Source organism: Chamaea fasciata, unplaced genomic scaffold (genome assembly GCF_029207755.1).
Source record: "Chamaea fasciata isolate MVZ Bird 193981 ecotype frontalis unplaced genomic scaffold, bChaFas1.0.hap1 SCAF_7, whole genome shotgun sequence".
Lineage (NCBI taxonomy): Eukaryota > Metazoa > Chordata > Aves > Passeriformes > Sylviidae > Chamaea > Chamaea fasciata.
Window position 1 is genome coordinate 39,361,880 of NW_027094092.1, and position 19,555 is coordinate 39,381,434.

The 19,555-nt window shown below is 42.7% G+C and overlaps 2 protein-coding genes across 5 annotated transcripts; one reads left to right on the top strand and one right to left on the bottom strand.

Moving 5' to 3' along the window:
- Positions 1-483: 483 nt before the first annotated feature.
- FAM161B (FAM161 centrosomal protein B) lies at positions 484-9,820 on the bottom strand. The gene is made up of 8 exons (XM_066188470.1): positions 9,543-9,820; positions 7,805-8,367; positions 5,748-6,085; positions 5,227-5,354; positions 4,768-4,935; positions 4,177-4,276; positions 2,685-2,815; positions 484-2,461 (listed from the first exon to the last, which is right to left on the bottom strand). Exons 1-8 carry the CDS (start codon positions 9,689-9,691, stop codon positions 2,371-2,373), a joined length of 1,668 nt encoding a protein of 555 aa, XP_066044567.1. The 5' UTR covers positions 9,692-9,820; the 3' UTR covers positions 484-2,370.
- A 215-nt stretch (positions 9,821-10,035) lies between these two features.
- COQ6 (coenzyme Q6, monooxygenase) lies at positions 10,036-19,210 on the top strand. 4 transcript variants are annotated; one of them, XM_066188475.1, is made up of 12 exons: positions 10,036-10,200; positions 11,217-11,351; positions 12,124-12,182; positions 13,265-13,388; positions 13,830-13,960; positions 14,326-14,433; positions 14,522-14,584; positions 14,898-15,005; positions 15,404-15,606; positions 16,736-16,851; positions 17,760-17,926; positions 19,057-19,210. In XM_066188475.1, exons 1-12 carry the CDS (start codon positions 10,041-10,043, stop codon positions 19,084-19,086), a joined length of 1,404 nt encoding a protein of 467 aa, XP_066044572.1. In that variant the 5' UTR covers positions 10,036-10,040; the 3' UTR covers positions 19,087-19,210. The 4 variants fall into 4 exon arrangements, with proteins under 4 accessions (XP_066044572.1, XP_066044573.1, XP_066044575.1 ...); XM_066188476.1 differs by having other exon boundaries at positions 15,404-15,576; XM_066188478.1 differs by having other exon boundaries at positions 15,479-15,606.
- Positions 19,211-19,555: the final 345 nt, after the last annotated feature.

Sequence of the window (19,555 nt, forward strand, 5' to 3'; positions counted from 1 at the left end):
ACATTTGCTGTGTTCTGTTCCTGCTTTTCCCAGTCATTTTTCTCCAAAATTTGTTTGGTATATCAAGCTCTTTAAATGAGTCTTCCACATGGTGTTTTGAGTATTTTGTTACCTTAAAGAGTCTTCAGAACTGGCATTATTGAGAATGCAGAGTTTTGCTAAGGTACTGTGTGTCTGTAATAGCTTCTATGCAAAGGGAATGCCTAGAGTTTACATTGCTCCCTAGCTGAATGGAAAGGTAGTGCTGCTGCTGGTTCAGGTATTGTAACCTGGAGGTTCCTGCAGAAGTTCCATCAGGTACCTGGGAATCAGGGTTTGATGCAGTTTGGCTGCCATCTCAGCAATTGACGGGAGATGTCTTCTTTTCTAAAGTATTTTTGTAGGTTAGCTGAATGGGCTGTAAATCTTTTAATTGAACATAACCAGGTATTTTCATGAAAAGCAAAAATCCAGAACCATAGTTGAAACTCTTTATTTCCATACCATTTTTGAGACATAATAAGAGACTACAGCTCTCTTTTAGGATTACAGAAATGTAATCCTCCTTTCAGAACAAAACTTTGTTTAGCAAAATAGATGTGAGTTTCAGTTACTTAGTTTGATGCCTTTACTTTCATCACATTTCTGCAATTTCTGTTTATGGACCAATATGAAGACCTTAATTTTTTTGTTATCATATTCATGTCATTCATGTCACCTTAGTATTTGTTGAAAGGACATAGCATAAAAATTTAAACTTTTGTTCCTCCTTTCTTAGGGCTTTCCTTTTTACTTCACATACTTGGAAATCTCTTTTTTTCAGCACCATTAACTATTATTATGGAAATGAGCAACCAGTTTTAGTAAATACTCTTTAAAAGGTATGTATTAAAATTTCAGTCCCACTGCTCCAAATATATCCATACAAAGAGGCTTTATACCACAGACTTAGAGCATGGAAGTAATCTTCTTTCCTTCCTCTTTCAATGTGGCAAGGCACGGTGACAATATGCTTACATCGCCGCTCTTTTCCAGGGGGTTCCCAGAGAGAGAACAGCCTCTGTTTGTCCTACACAATTAAACCTGTGTAGGAACTGATACACTGGGAACAGCCTTCCTGGGACCTTCCAAGGAGCTTAAGCCTGTTCTCAGTGTGGAGACTGAGTCACGTGTGAGGATGCTGCAGTCCAGTGCATTCAGCCTGTAACACAGCAGTGTGAAACACCTGGGCCACAAATTCTTGCATTTACTACTTTGTTATGATTAAAAATGTCATTATTTCAGTTTTATATCTTTGTCTAATGTGGTAGCTCTGACAGGTACTGCATTTCTGATTTGATGATAAGGTTGTGTTGTTACAGTGTAAGGAAAAAAGGACTGAGGTGACAAAAAGAGACACATCTTCTATTTAAGTAAGTGCAGAAAAGATGATTGATAAGGAACATTGAGCAATACAGAAACATTATATCCATTTTAAAATATTTTAATGTCAAAGTGCAAAATTCTCAGAAAACATTCCAGGTGGCAAGGATTTTTATTTTTGAAATGGTTATTAGTGTCAGGTAAAGGGAGGTCAATAAAGCGTGAAATCCGCCATTCAAGATGCACTAGGCATTTGAGTGCAATGTGCTGGCAGGCAATACCTAATCTTTTTCCCTCCAAAATCCATCTTTGATATCACAGTAGTCATACAGTTAGGAAAACAATAACTCAAAGTGATGCACTGTTTAATTACAACCTTCTTCATAACTTTGGTTGTTTTTTGAGTCAAATGAATAACCTAAATTGGTAAATGTTGAAACACTTTCAAATCACGAAACTTGGAAGATTTTTTAATATAGGAAGACTATTGCTTCTTACTAATGGGAGGGAAGAAGTAGAGCTGGTAGTGGGTGAATGAAGAATTAACACCAGAGAAAGACTTCCCTGTGAGTCTTCTCCCAAGATGGGTCAAATCCTGGTATTTGTTTTTGTAGAAATACCTTGTCTGAAAGCATTCTAGGACCGTGGAAGGCATTCTCCCTTTCCTATGCGCTTCTGTGGCATGAATGCAAGGAGTTGACACTAGAGGATGCACCTCTTCAATCTTCCATGCATACTTTTATCCAAAGATAGTGCTTCAACCTCTTTAACTTGTTTTGTTGCCCATTAAAGGGAAAGAGCTCACGCAAGGGACACTTTTGAAGACTAAAGGAGGCTGCAGGGTTTGCTGGGCTGAACAGGACATGCTCTAAACAACAGTTGTTTTTTTTTTTCCTTTACTAAATTCTCCCATCTCACCCCACAGCAATTCTTAGGTGTCAGCTTAAACTATTAAGTTCCTGAGGATTAACCTGGAGAATCTTAAACAAAGAAAGTCAAGAGCTGATTGATGGATTCTTCTGCAAGCTTTTATGTTGCCACTTCCTTTGCGCTCTGTTCCTCCTGAGGTACTCCTTCCTGTTCAGTACAGTCATCCTTTTCACCTCGAGGCTCAGGCAGCCTGCAGAAACAGTGATGGTCTAATACCAGAAATGGTTTGCCCCGTGCATATGAAATAGGGTGCAGTCACAGGAATTCAGAGAGAGAAGCCACAATGCTTAATAAGAGCAGTGAAGTTGATTTAATTTTTCCCACACTGGATTATAGAAATTGGAATGCATTCATGAGCAAGGAAAATATTTTTAGTTACATACAAAAGAGCTGTACTGCATTGTTTTTATTACCTTTGAACATCAGATTCTTCTTCCAGCAAGTCAGTGGCATCTTCCCCTTTTTTCCTTACAAATTCTTCGCTTAGGCCAACCTGCTGGAGGGTGCGTCTGTAGCGACGCTCTGCTCCTTGACGAGCATCACGCTGCGAAATCGAAACTTAAACAGTAAATACATAGAACTGGGGATTCCCCATAAAGTCAGCTTGTTTGGAAGTGCATATCTGACACTCCTAATGGGCACAAGAGGACAACACAACCTCCTGTCCAAAATTCTTGTAATCCATACAGTACACTGAACACTAGAACAATGTCTAACATCTCTCAAAGCCAGAGCTCACATTTTCCTGCTTCAGTTCTTCGTTTTCTTCCTTCTTCTCCTCTCCTCCTTGTACCACATCCCAGTCTTACCAGACTGGTATACTTGTGTCTGAGTCTGAACTCTGACACTCAAATCAGAAACGTCCAAAAGAGAGTTGTGTGAAATACTGTAAGCAGGCTTGTAAGTGGTAAGAACTAACAACAGTGAAGTTACTAAATAGAGAGTGCCTGTGAAATAGCTTCATCTCAGTTCAATTAAAAAACAAGCATCTTGGGTCCTAAAGCCTCAGTGCCTCCAAATGAACCTTGCAAATCAATGTAGTCTGAGATGAGGGTTTTCCAGAGGGACTGGCCAGTCCCTAAAGATTAAGGTGTTCTTTATGCAAGGATAGAAACCTAATATCAACATGAGTGAACACTATTGATAATGATGAATTCTTACCAATCTGGTACATGGAAATATTACCAGTATTTATCACATGTGTGTTCTCTGCCTCCGGTATCAGAACAGAAAGCCTGATCCAGGAGGGTACTTTCTGTTGAGAATTTTTAAATCAGCATATTGTCAATGTATTGTCACTCTCTCTAACCAGCTGTAGTTCCTGCAAGGACAGGGAACTGAAAGAGAAAACTCAGGAAAAAGATAAAGTACAGATTGTATCTACACCGCAGGTGCAATAGAGATTTGCAGCCAGTACTGTGTGATGAGTGGGATGTGCTCAATGCAGCCCCGGATTGCAAAGCCTACAGGAGATAAAAGCCACATAACCATAATTAATGTTCTTCTGTAGCAGTGGATGTACAAAGATAAAGTGCTTAACTGGAGAGGGTTTTAAGCAAAAGTTTTGCATTTCCAGACTGTAGTCTATGATATTCAGGTGCAGAATAGGTATTTATTTAATTTCTGGTGTGATAATACCTTAATTTTGATCAGACCACATACTGTGCTTGCAATACATACTACAAACTGGCAAGCTCCTAGATATAAGCCTGAATGTTTTTTTTTTCAAGTGGTAGGAAGGAATTTAAATTATACTTTGGTGGCTTTTTCCATGTGTTATTTTGAGTGCAGTCCAGAGACTATTTGTACTTTCATATCCATGAATTAATTTGAATTAATGCCTGTCTTAAATGAAAGACAATTTATCCTATTGCCCAGAAACACTCAGGGACTTTGACCAGTTACCTTGGTGACCTGTTCGAAGAGGAATGGTCTGTTCTTGACACGCAGCTGCATTTCTTCCAGCTCCTTTCTGTATTCTTTTGTTCTGTCCTGCAAATTTTGCCTGAAATGGAAAAATTGCTGGTCTACTATAGGTTTCCTCTGATGGTAGCTGATCAGGAACGATGAATTCTCAGTGTGTGTTTCATTCTTTAAATCACTTTGGTAATTCTCTTGATTCTGAATGCTGGGAAAAAAAACCCTATTGCTGACAAGTTATGGACCTATTAGCAAAGCTCTTTTAGACTCCAAGCAAGGAAACAGTATTCAGATTTTTAGAAAACCTTGTCACTTACGTGTTCTTTACCAAGTTACACATTACGGTCGACTGGCTTGCAGAAATTAGTTTGTACAAATGTTAATCCAAAGGAAATGATTCTGTATGGAAGGAGAAGTGTGGAATTCTCAAGATATCCAGATGAATGTGGAATGGATAAAACAGCCAAAAAAGGTTAGGCTAGGAATGTTTTTAGACCCAACCTGTCCTAAAGAATTATCTGTTGATCCTCAGTTTGTAGAGCAAACAGTTATTTTTGTGCAGAATAGGACACTGACCTGTTCTGTTTTGACTTCTCCTTTTGTGTTTCCTCCAGAGTTTTATGAGGATCCAGGGCTTTTGCTCGGCTGTTTACAGACTTTTGCATAGCTTGACATTTTGTTTTCTGTTTCTCCAGCCAATAAATTCCTTCTTTCTCCCCTTTGTTTTTGTTTTCTTGGGCATATCTATACAGAAAAAAAAGTTACTGATGAGCCCATGTGGACTGCCAGACCACATGCTAGCTGGGAGTTTCATTTTTGTGTCCTCTAAGGGGAAAAAGCAAAGTTTTAGCCATACAAGTGTGCAGTTTCCAAAGCAACTGGGAGACAGAGCAAGACTTAGCAAAGAAAGAAGACAGAGAAACATTTAGAAAATGTACTGTTGATGTAGTTGATGTGATGAGGGAAAACACTGGTGGTTTTCCCTCCATATTGTGCAGTAGTTGTGCAGTCTTGTAGACAAACTTTTCTACCTACCTAATAGCTGATTCCCTCTTTCTAGTTGCATCTGTAATATGCACAGGAAGGGTGTTGGAAGAGAGAGAGGAAAGTCCAGGCAGAGAGTGACTTTTTTGCGCTGAAACCTTGGAAAGCTTCTGAGAATCCTGAAAGAAATGGAACTTCATTCAGTGTATTTGTTCACAGACCGCTGCTAGTACAGAATCTCCTCTGTTATTTGCCTACCAAAGAGAACAGCTGGGGTATGAGAATGCACTCATTTTTCTCTCTTCCATCAGCAGAGATTTACATGTGGATGGGCTGAGGGACAACGGGAAGGAGACATGATTATAGCTATGAAAGGGTAACTGTGCCTTAGCTGTCAGCTCATCTCTTTGTGTAGAATTTTGTTCTCTCATTTGTCCTAGAATTCTGCAGTACTGCCAATACAAGGGCAGAGATCACAAGATGTTAACCATTAATAATTAAATGCTATAAACTTGAGAGGTTGGTATCTTGATAGTAGAAAGCAGTACCACAGAAATATCCTGGTATCTCACCTTTATCTTTTCACTAGCCTGCCTCTGCCTGGCATGGAGATTGGAGGTTCTTAGCTTGAATGGTTTACTACGAATTGGCTCTTTGATTTCTTGTCTCCTTAATGTTTTCCTCTGAAACGCCCAGTAAAGTTCTTCAAAATCTGGTATTGTTGGATTAATCCTTGGTTTGAAGCTGAAACTTTTGTCCTGTAAGAAGCCAAGTCTTTCCTGCTTGGTTCTGGTGGCAGTTCGGGACTGAGGCTCCCTCCGACAGTTGCTGGTATCTATAGGAGCTACAGAGCTCTTGAGCAGATCTTTTGCTCTCATTTGAATACGGATTTCCCTGAAGAGTTCGGCTTCTAAAGGATCAAAGGGAAAGCAATGAGAAGAGTATGAGTGACATAAAAGGTTGTGAAATTGCCACTGCCCAAGTCTAAACTTTCCATTATGATGGCAGCTACACATATAGGAGAGACCAAACATCCTGTGCTCTCCTTTACCCCCTTTTCAACCCCTCTCCCCTCTGCTTCCCAGAGAAAAATAATTCAAAAATACCAGTAAAAACATGGTAGGGTCTCTTTCTTAGGCATTAATTTCTAGATATCTCTTCTACTTACTGGAGCAATAACTGAACAGGACTTCTATTCTTAGGGGTAACATGTAACTTTTTCCCTTTGTCTCCTTTGTCTTGCAGAAGTGTTAATCTTCCATACTAGTCTCATACTTTTTACATGGGACTTACAGCCATATTGACTGTGTGGTACAAATGAGTTGTTCAAGTATACTTGTAATAGATGATGGCTTTTCCATGTAATCTCCAGCAGTAATTGTCTATATTGGAAAAGCTTTTAAGTAAGGAACATGTGATGGATAGATCACATTTTGTGACATTCATGACAAACTTTCCATAGAATGTTTCAGATTATAGCATCAAACTGAAGTCCTTCCCTGTGCAGCACTAAATATTTGCGAAAATGCTGACAGTTGGCTGGGGGTTGGTTTTTGCTTTTAGGAAAAAAAAAATCAATACTGCTGTTTGCAAAATAAGATGGATTAGAGTCAATTTATAGGCATTCATTGCCTGAAGTATGAAATGTTCATTTCTCCTCCCTTCTCATGTGCCAGATAGAAACAGAACAATGGTTTATTCTTTGCTACCTTTTATCTTTCTAATCTATTTAGTTTAGTACACCCCAATAGAATGTTTTCTGATGAAAACTGAACTGGTGTATCCTCGAGGAGAAATCACTGGGAAACAGTCAAAAAGGAGAAAAGGATGAGAAAAGCCATGAGAATTATTAAGGACTGGCTTAGTTCCCACATTCAAGTGTGAAGTCTGAATTGCTTACTTCAAACTTTCAACTGTAATGGCTTAAGCCATCTGAAAGCAAGGAAGCATCAGTAACATTTCCTTGGCTGTCCTTCTGACTAGAATTGTCCTGGCACCTACTTCCCCTGTTTCAGCACTTGAGCCAGTGCAAGTGGGAAGGCAACTGGAAACATCAGAGAATGGCAGGAGAGACTGGACTACTACACTGTCACTTAAAACCAAACTAATTGCCTGATTTGGGCTCAGGAAATATTTTTCTCATCTCCTAGGGGTTCTGTGCAGAATGGATCACTTGGTAGGAGTAAAATTGTCAGACCTAAGATACTGCATGGATCTTGGAGACCTATGGCACTACATCTGTCTTCATGTTTGTGCCACAAATCATCTCCATCCCTTTAGTGTAACCAAAGGTATGGAATCCAGTGTAGGGAAAGATTCCCAAACTATCATGACCTGCAGCAAAATGGGTATGGAAATCTGTCTGACGAGCTCAACATGCCCATGTTTTCTGGGGAGTGGAACAGAACTGCTGCTGACACTGACACAAGACTACTAAACTTGGGGCACTCTACTGCAATGGTATCTAAACAAAATGTAATGACCAGTGACACACAGACTCAACAACACCAGGGGACACTGGTTTTAGGCTCTAAGTGATGCCCTATGGGCCATGATCTTACCTCCCAGCATGGAGACAGCAAGGGACAGGCAGGGAGGTGTTTTTACAGAAAGAGCCCTGGCATGTTACCTTTGAGTTTATCTCCAAGAAGTGAGTCATAAGTAGATTTAGGAACTTTTTTACTGGCTTGCTTCTGTTTGGAGCTCTCATTTGGGGTTGCTGCTGCCAGGAATTTTTGTCTGATAGCTTCTTTCTTTTTCTCTTCCTTCTCCAGAAAACTGAAGGGCCGCTGTGTTGAAAGTAGCAGCTCCTTTCTTTTCTGTGTTGCTGTTTGCCTGCGAATCTCATTCTGCTCCATTATTTCCTGATAAAGGGGCAGAAACACATGGGCAGGTACAGGCTGTGCCCGGAATTGTTTCTGACATTCAGCTTCATCCTGGCTTTGCCTTTTGTCTCTCTGTTTGTCTAGTTCAAGAAACATGTATGACTTCATCAACTCGGACTTTTTGCGAGCTTCCCGCAGTGTCATTTTGAAAGGCTGAGGGATGGTGATGGAAGGAATCCAGGGAGATGAAGCACTTTTTGGCCTCAAGCGGCATTTAGGAAACAAGTGAGGCTTTTGCTGTTCCCAGGTACTGTCTGAGGTGAGGTCGGTCAAAGAACTGGACTGCCTTATGTTACCAGATGTATGACTAAGACAAAGACATTATGAAGGGGAAATAAGTGAAATTATTAAAAAACAGAGTTAAAAGAAGGGAGACACTATTGGTTGAGAGAAAGACACCATAGGCTGAGCTGGTTGTTAAAAGACAGGCCTAGGTTTTGTCATTTTCAGGCTCCAAATTTCGCTTTGCTATGGAAGTTCATGAGCAGAGCTTTGCTTGTTTTGTTTTCTGTGTACAAAATGGAAGTTAGGCCTACTTAGCTTTGTCATGCAATTTATTATGCTGCTAGCACTCTATTGCCAGAAAGGCCACAAGCAAACCATAAAGTTCCAACTTTAGGGTTATCTTGCTAATAGCTACTCAACATATCAGACAAATGCAGGAGGAGCAATCAGGCACACAGATGCATAAATCCTAACAAACAGTACCAAACATTAGCATTCCTGGGATGCTGATGGGAATGTCATCACAAGAAACTGCTTTAATGTGATGTTTGAGAGGTTCAGCTAGAAATTTTGTACCTGAGAAGACGACCATATTATTGATAATAAGAAAAAAAAACCCACCTGAGACTATCCTGGGTCTCATTAAAATAGCAAACTTCTCATAGGATGCCTGAGGGTAATTGTGAAAGTGAGGGGAAACAGGAGATTTTAGGGAAGGAATAAATGCAGGCAAAAGGAACTATCAAGGTGAATCAGAGTGGACCAAGAACAGGAAAGGGGAAAAAAGGGGAGGAGACAGAAGGTGCAGATCATGTGTGAACAGACTCCTGGTCAATACATTTGTTGGTGATTGCTGCAGTCTCTTCATAAACTATATCCTGTGTAAGAGTGTGCACGTGTGACCTGCTAGTGAATGCCAAGCTAGACTAACCACAAGGAAAGTCAGCTGAGAGCTCGATCTTGGGAAGATCACAGCTCTGAAGACTGGATACTGGATAGAAACGTGTGTGATCTGCTGCCACATTTTAGCATGATTAGCTGATGAGTGAGGTGGGGATTTGTGCTGTTCGTGTTTTATATGAATGCTGCTTACGTGGGCACCTACTGACCCCATCCTCCCTGCTGTGACTACGCTTGTGGCCAGTGTTTTGGCACTACACACGTGCATTTTGAGACTTCATGCTCCGCCTCCACACTGGCCAGCAGGATGAGGAATCCTGCACCCCATCCTGCCATCCTTACCAGGTGCCATCCTACCTGAGAGCCTCCCTCAGCTTCTCACGCAGAACGTCGGCCTCCCTCCTGAAACCCTCCAACTCCTCATCTTCTTCGAGCACCCCGAGGTCACCCCATAACTCTGCCTGGCACGGTACGCCCGCTTCTAACGGAGACCGCCGGCCCCCCATCCCGACAAGATGCTCCTTGCCCGGCGGCGGGAAACGCTGGAGTCGGCGTGTTACAGCCTGAGGGGATGTCGCGTCACCTGGAAGAAATAAAATAAATCGGGAAGTGCAAGTTTCGGGGTTGCGACCCCGCCTCCCCGCCCGGGAGCGCCGCGGCCGAGCCCCCGCTCGTCTGCGGGCCACCGCCTCAGCCCGCCCCGCCCCGCCCCCGGCCTGCGCCAATCAGCGCGGCCAGCAGCGCTCGGGCCCGCCCACTTGGCTTCACGCAGCCAATCAGATGCGAGGCCGGCGGCGCGCACAGCCGTTGTCATGGTTCCGCGGCGCCACTTCCGCCGCCGTCAGTTCCGCGGCGATGGCGGCGCTGCGCGGGCGGGCGCTGCTGGCCCGGCTCGGAGCGCGGCTGAGGGCCGGGCCCCGCGCCCCGCTCCGCTCCGCCGCCTCCGCCCCGCCGCTCTACGATGTGGTGGTGTCGGGCGGGGGCATGGTCGGGAGCGCCATGGCCGCCGTGCTGGGTAAGGCTGTGACCCACTCACCCGCAGTGTGAGATAGCCCTGTGTAGGATCTCAGTGTCCAGGATCCTGCTGTGAGATCTCCTTGATCCTGCGTCCTCGTGTGACAGCGCTCTAATATTGACCTAAAGCTGTCTGGTGAGCTGATCAGTGATGAGCCTAGCCGTATCAGTGTGTGTGCACAGCTGTTAATGGAGCCATTAGTTTGAGTTGTATAGACTGTAGTGTGTCTGTCAAACATGCTCATCCTTAAATAGCTTATGGTCACCCATTGCTGAAACTGCTTTTCTGATTATAGAATCATGGAATGGGTTGGAAGGGACCTTAAATATCACCTAATTCCAGCCCCCTGCTGTGTGCAGGGACACCTTCCATAGACCGGATTGCTCTGAGCCACATCCAGCCTGGCCTCAAGCACCTCCAGGGCTGGAACACTTACAGCTTCTCTGAGCAACCTGTTCCAGTGTCTCACCACCCTCCCAGCAAAGAATTTCTTCCTAATATCTAATCTAAACCTTCTCTTTGAATTCATTGCACCTTGTCCTGTCACTACATGATCTTGTAAAAAGTCCCTTTTTGTCTTTCCCATGGTTACTGTCTTTCCCTTCAGGTACTGTATGCCCAGGACACTGCTGTCTTTAGGGCTGCTGTAGTAGTAAACTCTAGATTTCAACTGATAATAGTCTAATACTCTAGTAATTAATTTCCATTAACAAATGGTATAAATTTGTACAAAAATGTAAGCTTTATGTAAAAGGAAAATACGTAATCCTTGCTTTAGCTGCAAAAGAGTTGTCCATCTCAGTAACAGGACTGTAGTCATAAAGCTTTAACATACAAAAGTTTACCTGCCTGGTCAAAACCTGTATTTTATATGTATTTACATACAATATACATTTTGTATATGTATATGTATTTAAGTGTTGCATCTACTCTGTCTTATTAGAAAAACTCAGGTGTTTTGTTTTTGAGATTTTTGGCAGGAGCATTGTAACAAAGCATATATTTACTTATTTTAGGGCATGACATCCACTTCCATGATAAAAAGATTGCTTTGCTGGAGGCTGGTCCTAGGAAAGACTACAATCACATGCCAGACAGTTACAGTAACAGAGTCAGTTCCATCTCCCCAGGATCAGCAACCCTCCTAAGCAGTAAGTATGATTATGTTGTTGGTATTTTTAACATTTTTAGACTTGTTGTTTGCATTTTTAACATTTATAGACTTGTTGTTTGCATTTGCATTTTTAACATTTCAGCTGGTTTTGTTTAAACAAAAACCCTTTTAACCACATGCTGTCTTCACCCTAACTTCAATAAAATTATTTGCCTTTGTCTCAGCATGCTGAGTTGTGGTTATTAAATCCAAATTCTTGTGATAACAGGGGTCTGTGTTCTGGTATCTTGGTCTGATTTGTTATTATATAAGTATTTGTGACTTTAGGGTAGTGAAAGGTTGTAAGGTGTTCTCTACAGCACCTGGAGTGTTCTATTCACAAAAGAAACTTAGTGCTTTGTAGTCTGGTAACTCAGTCCTCAATTAATGAAGATTAATTGTAATTTTAAAAAGATATTTGAGCCTTGATTCCTTATGAAAAAAGCAATTTCTGTACAATAATGGCTGTGCATTTCTGTGTCTGTTTTATTACCCAGTGATGGGACAGTAAGAGTTGTCGGTTAGGTCAGAGGTTCATGGAGAGCTCTTGTTTCTTTCCTGCTGGCTTGTGTTAATAGTAAAACAATGTGATTCTGGAGCTGTGATAGCACTGAGGCAGACCTGGCCCTGTCCAGGGGTGGTGCAAGCCAAGCCTGAGCATAGTCAGGGAAGGGTGGAGGAGAGTATGGAGTGAGCTTCAGTTCTGTTTTGGTCTCAGTGTCACATGTGAACCTGTATCTCCATGTGTTTGTGTCCTTTTCCCATTCCAGGTTGTGGTGCCTGGGATCACGTCTGCAGCCTGAGACTCAAACCGTTCCGGCGAATGCAGGTGCCTGACTTAGGGCTGCAGATACACCACGTGTCTGTCTACTCTGAACTCTCAAAAGTCCTTACATCAATGATACAAAGGTTTTTCTTTCTATGGTAAAGAGCAGGTCATGCTTATGTTAATTTCTGTCCCTTTTTTGTGGGTAGCAGTCTGCTCAAAATACCTGTCCTACAGGCTGAAAGGTGGATTCCTAATGGCAGCTGTAGATATCAAGGCATGGAAAATATGGAAATAATGATAAAGGGTGTATTGGTTTGGCTGGGATAGAGTTTCTTCTCTTCATGGTAGCTTGTATGGGACAGTGTTTCAGATTTGTGTTGAAAACTGTTGATAACACAGGGGTGTTTTAGCTATTGCTGAGCAGTGCTTACACAGTGCCAGGGCTGTCTCTTTCTCACACTGCCCTGCCAGTGAGCAGGCTGGGGACGCACAAGAAGCTGGCAGGGTACACAGGATGGACAGCTGACCCTGGCTGATAACCCATATGGTGTCTTGTTTGGCAATAAATGCTGAGGAAAAGAAGGAGGAAAGATGGGAAGTTTGGAGTGATGGCATTTGTCTTCCCAAGTAACCATCATGCTTGATGGGGCCCTGCTTTCCTGGATATGGTTAAATACCTGCTTGCCCTTGGGAAGCAGTGAGTTAATTCCTTGGTTTGCTTTGCTTGCACATGTGGCTTTAGGTTTTCCTACTAAACTGTGTTTACCTCAAGCCAAGAGTTTTGTACTTTTCACCCTTCCAGTTTTCTTCCCCATCCTAGTGCAGGGGAGTAAGGAAGCAGCTGCATGGGGCTGAGCTGCCTGCTGGGGTTAACCTACAGCAAGGTTGTAGGGTAGCTTTATATGTCAATTATGTAACAGAAAAGTAGGGATAAAAAACTTGACGTGGAATTACTTTTTGAGCTTAAGCTAAATCATTTAATGAAATTAATTCTGTGGTGCACTTTAGTAGCTGGGAATGGACAGTAATCCAGGATGCTTCCTCTAGTTCAGTATTTCTAGATTACTGTGTCTTTTTGCTGTTAAGTCCCTGAAATGGACTTGTTTATCCATAGCTTCATGTAATGTATTTTTTCTTCGTAGGTGTGGGATGCTTGTTCAGAAGCCATGATCGTTTTTGAGAAAGATGACTTAGATGACATGGGTTACATAGTGGAGAATGATGTCATTATGTCTGCTCTCACAAAACAGTTAGATGCAGTAGCAGGTAGTGGACAACTTCTTCAATGTTTTATTTCCTGCAGATAGCTTTCAGTTACTTGCCTTCTATTGTGTATACTAAGTCTTGAGATGGAGAAATTCGTCTAAGAAGTAACTCTTGAGAAATGGGCAGCTTCTGGAATTGGGAAGGGAGGGAGAAATCTGACTTCCAAAGGCTACAGAGCAGGAAAGCACTTGCATATGTATTTCTCCAGAATACAGTCTCTCCAAAATTGGACATAATTGAAAGATCTGTAGCTCCTTGTCCAGAGCAAGCCTTGCAGTGACAAGGGGTTGTCCATGTCTGTTCTTTCAGGGTGGCTTGATAATTGTAGGATGAGCTCCTAGGGTGCTGTTAAGACACGTGTGGCCGTGGCTGTTTGTAGTGATGTTTCTTTTTTGCCTGTCCGTGTCATGCTGTGACCACAGTACTCTGTGTTCCCATCAGACCGGGTGGAGGTTTTCTACAGGAGCAAAGCAGTTGGGTACACCTGGCCCCTTCCTTCCCACAACTGTGACACAAGCCCTTGGGTCCAAGTTGAGTTAGCTGATGGACGCAGACTTCAGACCAAGCTGCTGGTAACTAAGCTCTTTATTTCTGTTGATAAGGTGTCATCTCTAACCCAAGTCCTTTCCACTGGATTTGGTTCTGATTTGTGTGTGCAGCTCCACCCACGTGGAGTGCTAGAATGAGGCGAGTGACTAACCCTGTCAGAGAAGGTGTGGGATACTGGGCATGGCCTTCTCTCTGCCTGGTGCAAGGAGGTGCTGCTGAATTTGAGAAGAGCAGAAGGGGCCACCTCTTCTGGTTTTGGGGGATTTTTATTTTTTCTGAATGAACAGACAGTATCTAGGTGCAGGCTGAAGTTTTTAGAGTGAAGTACTAGCTCTTAGTCTTTCTAGGAGCTGCTGAAGAAGTTGCTTTGCATCTCTTTGTTTTACAGATCGGTGCGGATGGTCATAACTCTGTGGTCCGGAAGGAAGCTGAAATTCAGAACATTGAACATCAGTATGACCAGTCAGCTGTGGTGGCAACTCTCCATTTATCTGAGGTAAAATTCTGCTAAACTGACTCTTCCAGAAGCAGCAGAACCTAAGAGGTGATCTGACTAGCTGTCCGCTTACTTCCTTCCACTGTAGGCCACAGACAACAATGTAGCATGGCAGCGGTTTCTTCCCACCGGGCCAATTGCGCTTCTTCCGGTAAGCGGTCTGTATTTTTTTTAAACATTTTAAAAATTTTGTAGTCTAGTAACTTTATTTCTGTCCATGCCTTTCTGTGTTGGTTCTGTCTCTTAAGAATTTGCACATCTGCCCTTTACTCTTCATTTATTGTGTTTTCCCCTCCTGCTGTCTCACTTTATCCTTGGCATTTCCCACTTGTAAAAAGTTGGGCTGGAACTGTAATTTTCAGGGGGACTGGTGTGAGGCAGGGCAGTGAGGAATTCTTTGCACTGAATATTTATTTTTGTTTCTTTTTCTCTTGATATTTACCATTGACGTTGTCTTCAACCAGCTGTCTGACACTGCCAGCTCTCTGGTCTGGTCTACATCTCATGACCATGCATTGGAACTTCTCGCTATGGATGAGGAAAGCTTTGTGGATAGCATCAACTCTGCCTTTGTGAGTATCAGCCTTGTGGCAGGGAAGAGGCTTTAAGAAATTGAATGGAATCCTGTAGCTTAAACGACAGTAATGGGAGAGGTGGATTCCGAAGTTCCTTGCTCTGATGAGAATGATACTAAAGAGGCACTTAGCAAAGAAAAGATAACCCCTTGGGGCTGAATTAGGTTAGTTCCGAAAGTCACAGAAGTTAACCTAAATTTCCAAAAGGCAGGAAGAGTAGGCTCATCTTAGTTGGAAACTTGTATGTCCTAAAATGGTGAAGATAGATTTTTCTACTGATAGTTTTGTCAAAGTGGTTAAAATTCAGTATCTGGAACTCAGATTTTTTTTTTTTTTCAGTTGGGTTCTTTTCAAGCTCTAGTTTGGGTCAACTTCCAAAGATTTGTTTGTTTCAGTGGAGCAACATAAATCACTCTGACTTCATTGACACTGCTGGGGCTGTGTTCCGTTCTGCCATTTCCCTCCTGAAGCCCTCAGGGACTGCAGTACGTCAGCTGCCCCCAAGTGTTGCCAAAGTGGATCCAGAGAGCCGAGCCATGTTCCCTCTTGGAATGGGGCACGCGACAGAGTACGTCCAGCACCGCGTGGCTCTTATCGGGTGAGGTCCTCAGTGGTACCCCCTGGGTGACTGGGTGGCATGTGGTTAGAAATGATGTGAGGATAGCAACTCCCAGTCAACAAATCAGATGTTAGAAATAATACATAGTTCCAGTTTGACTTTACCCAGGTTCAGTTTGTTCTGTGTGCTCTCATGTCCTTTTGTATGAGTAGCTTTCTGTCCATTGTCTGTGCTTTCTGTGTAAATGGAAAGATAATTGTTTCCCTTTCCTGGTTTGTACAGTCCAGTGAAACAATCCAATAGCTCATGCTGGATTTGTACTGCCCCTTACATTGTACCAGCCATTCTGTGCACCAGTTTGAGTTTTAAACTCACCTTTCTGGAACACAAATGACAAAAATTACTCCATGTGGGATGTCAGACACTTTTGTATGGTGACCTATTCAAACAGAAAAATACCTAATTTCTTATATTCCAAGGTCGCATGTACTTTCTTCTTTGCCCCAGCTGCAGTATGGTGGTAGCTTTTAGTAAGTCTTGGAAGTTGTGCTACACTTCTGTGTGGTACACTTTTCATCTTTCCAACCTGTGAACCACTCTATGTTTGGGAGCACACTGTGCTTTATAGCTTGGTAAAGTACATGATCTTGCATTTCATATCAAAACATCATTTAATTTCTCTGACTTTGTGATTCCCATATCTGTATTTGTCTTTGAGCTTTACAGGTAAATCTGTTCACAGAAGAACTTGATTTTGTTTCTATTCAATGATAATCCCACCTTTTCTTTATACTCATGATGTCTGTCCACTCTGTGTTCGTGCAGTGTGTCATTGACAGAGCTCCTGTTGTGCTGAGGTCATTTACAAAAACATGAAGGTCCGTTCCATGCGTGATCTGAGAGGACTTTGGCTAGTCACCTCTTTATAATTTTTCCTTTCAGACCTGCTTTTTGTTACCTCCCCTTTGTCTTGCTTCTTACAACTGGAGAGGCAGTCAGGTAGTTCAGCATAGCATGCAAGGAGGTACTGGATAAAGTGCATATGCTGCGTTCTAAGGTGGTTCATTGCAAAGAGGTGAGGAGTGCTGCACTCATCCCTTCTGGGGTTTGTCAGCCACTGTGGCTTTCTTCGAGATGGGAAATTAATTTCTGTCTTCTCTTGCTCCAGGGATGCAGCACACAGAGTCCACCCACTTGCAGGACAAGGAGTGAACCTGGGCTTTGGTGATATTGCATGTTTAGCTCATCACCTCAGTGCAGCAGCCTTCAACGGGAGTGATCTGGGTAAGGATCCAAGCCCATGCAGTGGCAGTGAGAGGATTACTCTTCCAGGCCTTTGCTTAACCTCTGGTTAAGCATTCTTAAGCTGTCTTGTGTTTGAAAGCTTTGTTGAAGCAAAGCTGTTCTGATGTCCATTGGCTGTGGAGCAGTTCACAATTCTTGGATGCAGTTTCCATCCCACAAGTCTTGAAGCTGCTTTAAAAAAAATAAAGCTCTGCAGGATGGCAGTTAGAGACATGGTGAGATGAAGAGCACTAGCTGGTGGAAGGAGGTCTTTATTGAGATGGATCATGTAGCAGTGTGCTTTTTAGATGTTGGAGCTGCTACCTATATCCCCATAAGCATCTCCTGTGGAAAAGCTGCTGGGGAGGATTCAGGCAAAGCAGCCAAGCTCACGCATCACACACACCATGGCTCAGAGAGGCAAAAAGGGCCTTTGTATGAATCAGCTCCAGCAAGATTTGTTTCAGGCACTGAAGGAAGATCAGGAGCAAAGACCTGGCCATGTGCTCTGCACAGGCCTAAACAGGGGTCAGGGACCAATGGTCAAAGGGCAGAGGTCAGTGACCTGCAGGGAAGATGGGGCCAGCCACCCGAGGTGCCACCACTAATAGGGAAACAGGGAAAGGAGAAACCACTACAATTAGGGACATATGGGGAAAGCAAACTGGGGTGAATCACAGTGTTGCAAGGCACCATAGGGGAGATCCTCTCTTTCAGCCTAGGCAGGGAAGACTCTCGTCCCTCCTTCCAAGGCAGGACCCTGCGAATTCCCTTAAGGGGATCCAGGCATTCCACAGGACAATTTCTCTGTTCTCTTTCTGTTGCCAGAGGAAACTGCTCTATAGATAAGATGCACAAATGTTTGTGGCACATCAAGTGTAATAGAAGCATTCAATTATCTCTTCCAGGCTCCTTAAAACACCTCCTCAAGTTTGAAACTGAACGTCAGAGACATAATGTCTCCTTGATAGCTGCTACTGATGTGCTAAAAAGGCTGTACTCTACCACACTGGCTCCTCTGGTGTTGCTGAGGACATGGGGATTGCAAGCAACAAATGCCCTACCTCCTCTCAAAGTAAGATCTCACTTCAGCGAGGGCTGTAGGAATTGTCCAAAACCATTCACGAAGTATGCACAAAGTATAAAGATCTTTGTTTGTTTTGAATGAAACATTTTTGATTGGAAAATACTAGTTTAAACTGGGGAGTCTGTGTCCTGAATAGGCCTGAGGAGTTCCTAAATAACTGACGGCTCAGTAGTGATGTGGTGTTTTTTTTTTTTTCCCTGCAGCGCAAGAGAATACAAAAGGTCTAAATGTTTTATATTCTGTATCAGTAATTAGGAGTTAGAGGTCATCAGAAGTCTTTGGCTTTATTTTGCTATAGAATTAAAATGTCAAACCTTGAATTGTATTCCAGCAATGCACAGAAAAAACAGGCCTGTGAAGACACATCTTCACTAAGACATTGGTTGACTTCATAGATGCAGTGTGCAGCCCACACTTTTCCTGTTTCTGTGCTGTTTTGCCTTGTGAATTGTCCCCTCACGGCAGAAGTTCAAGTCTCTAAAATGCAAATTACCCGAGGAAGGCAGTGGTGAGGAGTTTCTGTCTTAAACATAGACCGTCTCTTTGCAGTGTATCTGCCTGAACTCTTCACCCTCTTGACCTAGTTGCTGGATTTTTGTGAGGTTCCTTAAGCCCTCTGCTCTAAAAGCTCCCAAGCACCAGCAAATAAGATTCTCATTTTTGGATTTCAATTTTTATTTCATTTATTTCCCACCTTCATATTAAACACAGGTGCCCTGTTTCCTCTGTGTTATGGTCATAGTTGAGACACTTCCTCAATTGAAAATCAGTACATTCCTAAGGCAGAGCAGCTGCCACTGGCACGGTGTCTTCATTAAGGAAGATTATGCTGCTGCTTCAGTGCTCAGAATTTTCTCTTTCTCTGTTTAAAAGGAAAAAAACAAATGAAGATGTCCTTTCTGAGCAGAAAACCCATTGGTGGTACCAGTTTTGTGCTACTTGGGAAGGAAAGGAATGCTACAGTTTTGTTAATTTTCTATGACATAGGCATAGGTTCTCTGCAGGTGGATAGAAAGACTGGCCAAGAACTGTTGTTCATTTACATGAAAGGGAAGGTGCCTAAAGGTTCTTTCTAGAACACATGCTTATGAATTACTTCTCTTTTTCTTCTCTTCTAGGAACAAATCATGGCTTTGGCCAGCAAGTGATATGTTGTCAGTCTGCCTGTGAGCAGCTTGCCTATGAATGCATTGCCCTTAAAAGGGACTTGAATCTTTGAATTGTTATTTTAATTTACAATAAAACTGAGGGATTGAGTTGTGTATTACATCATCCACTGGTTTATGCGAAAGATGTCTCATTTGCCCTCCTCAAGAGGATTTAGGGTTTCTTTCCATAGCACCACAATGTCTTCAGCCAGAGAACTAAATGTACAATGTGCTTTTAATTTGGGCCTCCTGAATTGAAGATTGAGGTGCAAACAGCTGTCTGTCTTTTGGCAAAGACAGTGCTGAATTTTGCCAACTGTTGGTTAATTTTTAACAGCTTTGGCTGCTTAATTACTTTCAGTTTCTTCTGATATTATTTCTAGAGCTGTAACGTCACTCCTGGGTTCTTGGCACCTCAGCTCAGACAGAAGGAGTGGTTTTCAGCAGAGGGAGAAAACACATGGTGGCA

Excerpts from the sequence above, each read along its gene's own strand:
- FAM161B (XM_066188470.1), bottom strand. The coding sequence starts at position 9,691 with ATGGGGGGCCGGCGGTCTCCGTTAGAAGCGGGCGTACCGTGCCAGGCA. Across the intron at positions 5,355-5,747 it reads AGGCTAGTGAAAAGATAAAG|GATTCTCAGAAGCTTTCCAA; the intron begins GTGAGATACCAG and ends CATTTCTTTCAG. Across the intron at positions 2,462-2,684 it reads GAAGAATCTGATGTTCAAAG|GCTGCCTGAGCCTCGAGGTG; the intron begins GTAATAAAAACA and ends CTGTTTCTGCAG.
- COQ6 (XM_066188475.1), top strand. The coding sequence starts at position 10,041 with ATGGCGGCGCTGCGCGGGCGGGCGCTGCTGGCCCGGCTCGGAGCGCGG. Across the intron at positions 12,183-13,264 it reads AACCGTTCCGGCGAATGCAG|GTGTGGGATGCTTGTTCAGA; the intron begins GTGCCTGACTTA and ends TTTTCTTCGTAG. Across the intron at positions 17,927-19,056 it reads ATGCCCTACCTCCTCTCAAA|GAACAAATCATGGCTTTGGC; the intron begins GTAAGATCTCAC and ends CTTCTCTTCTAG.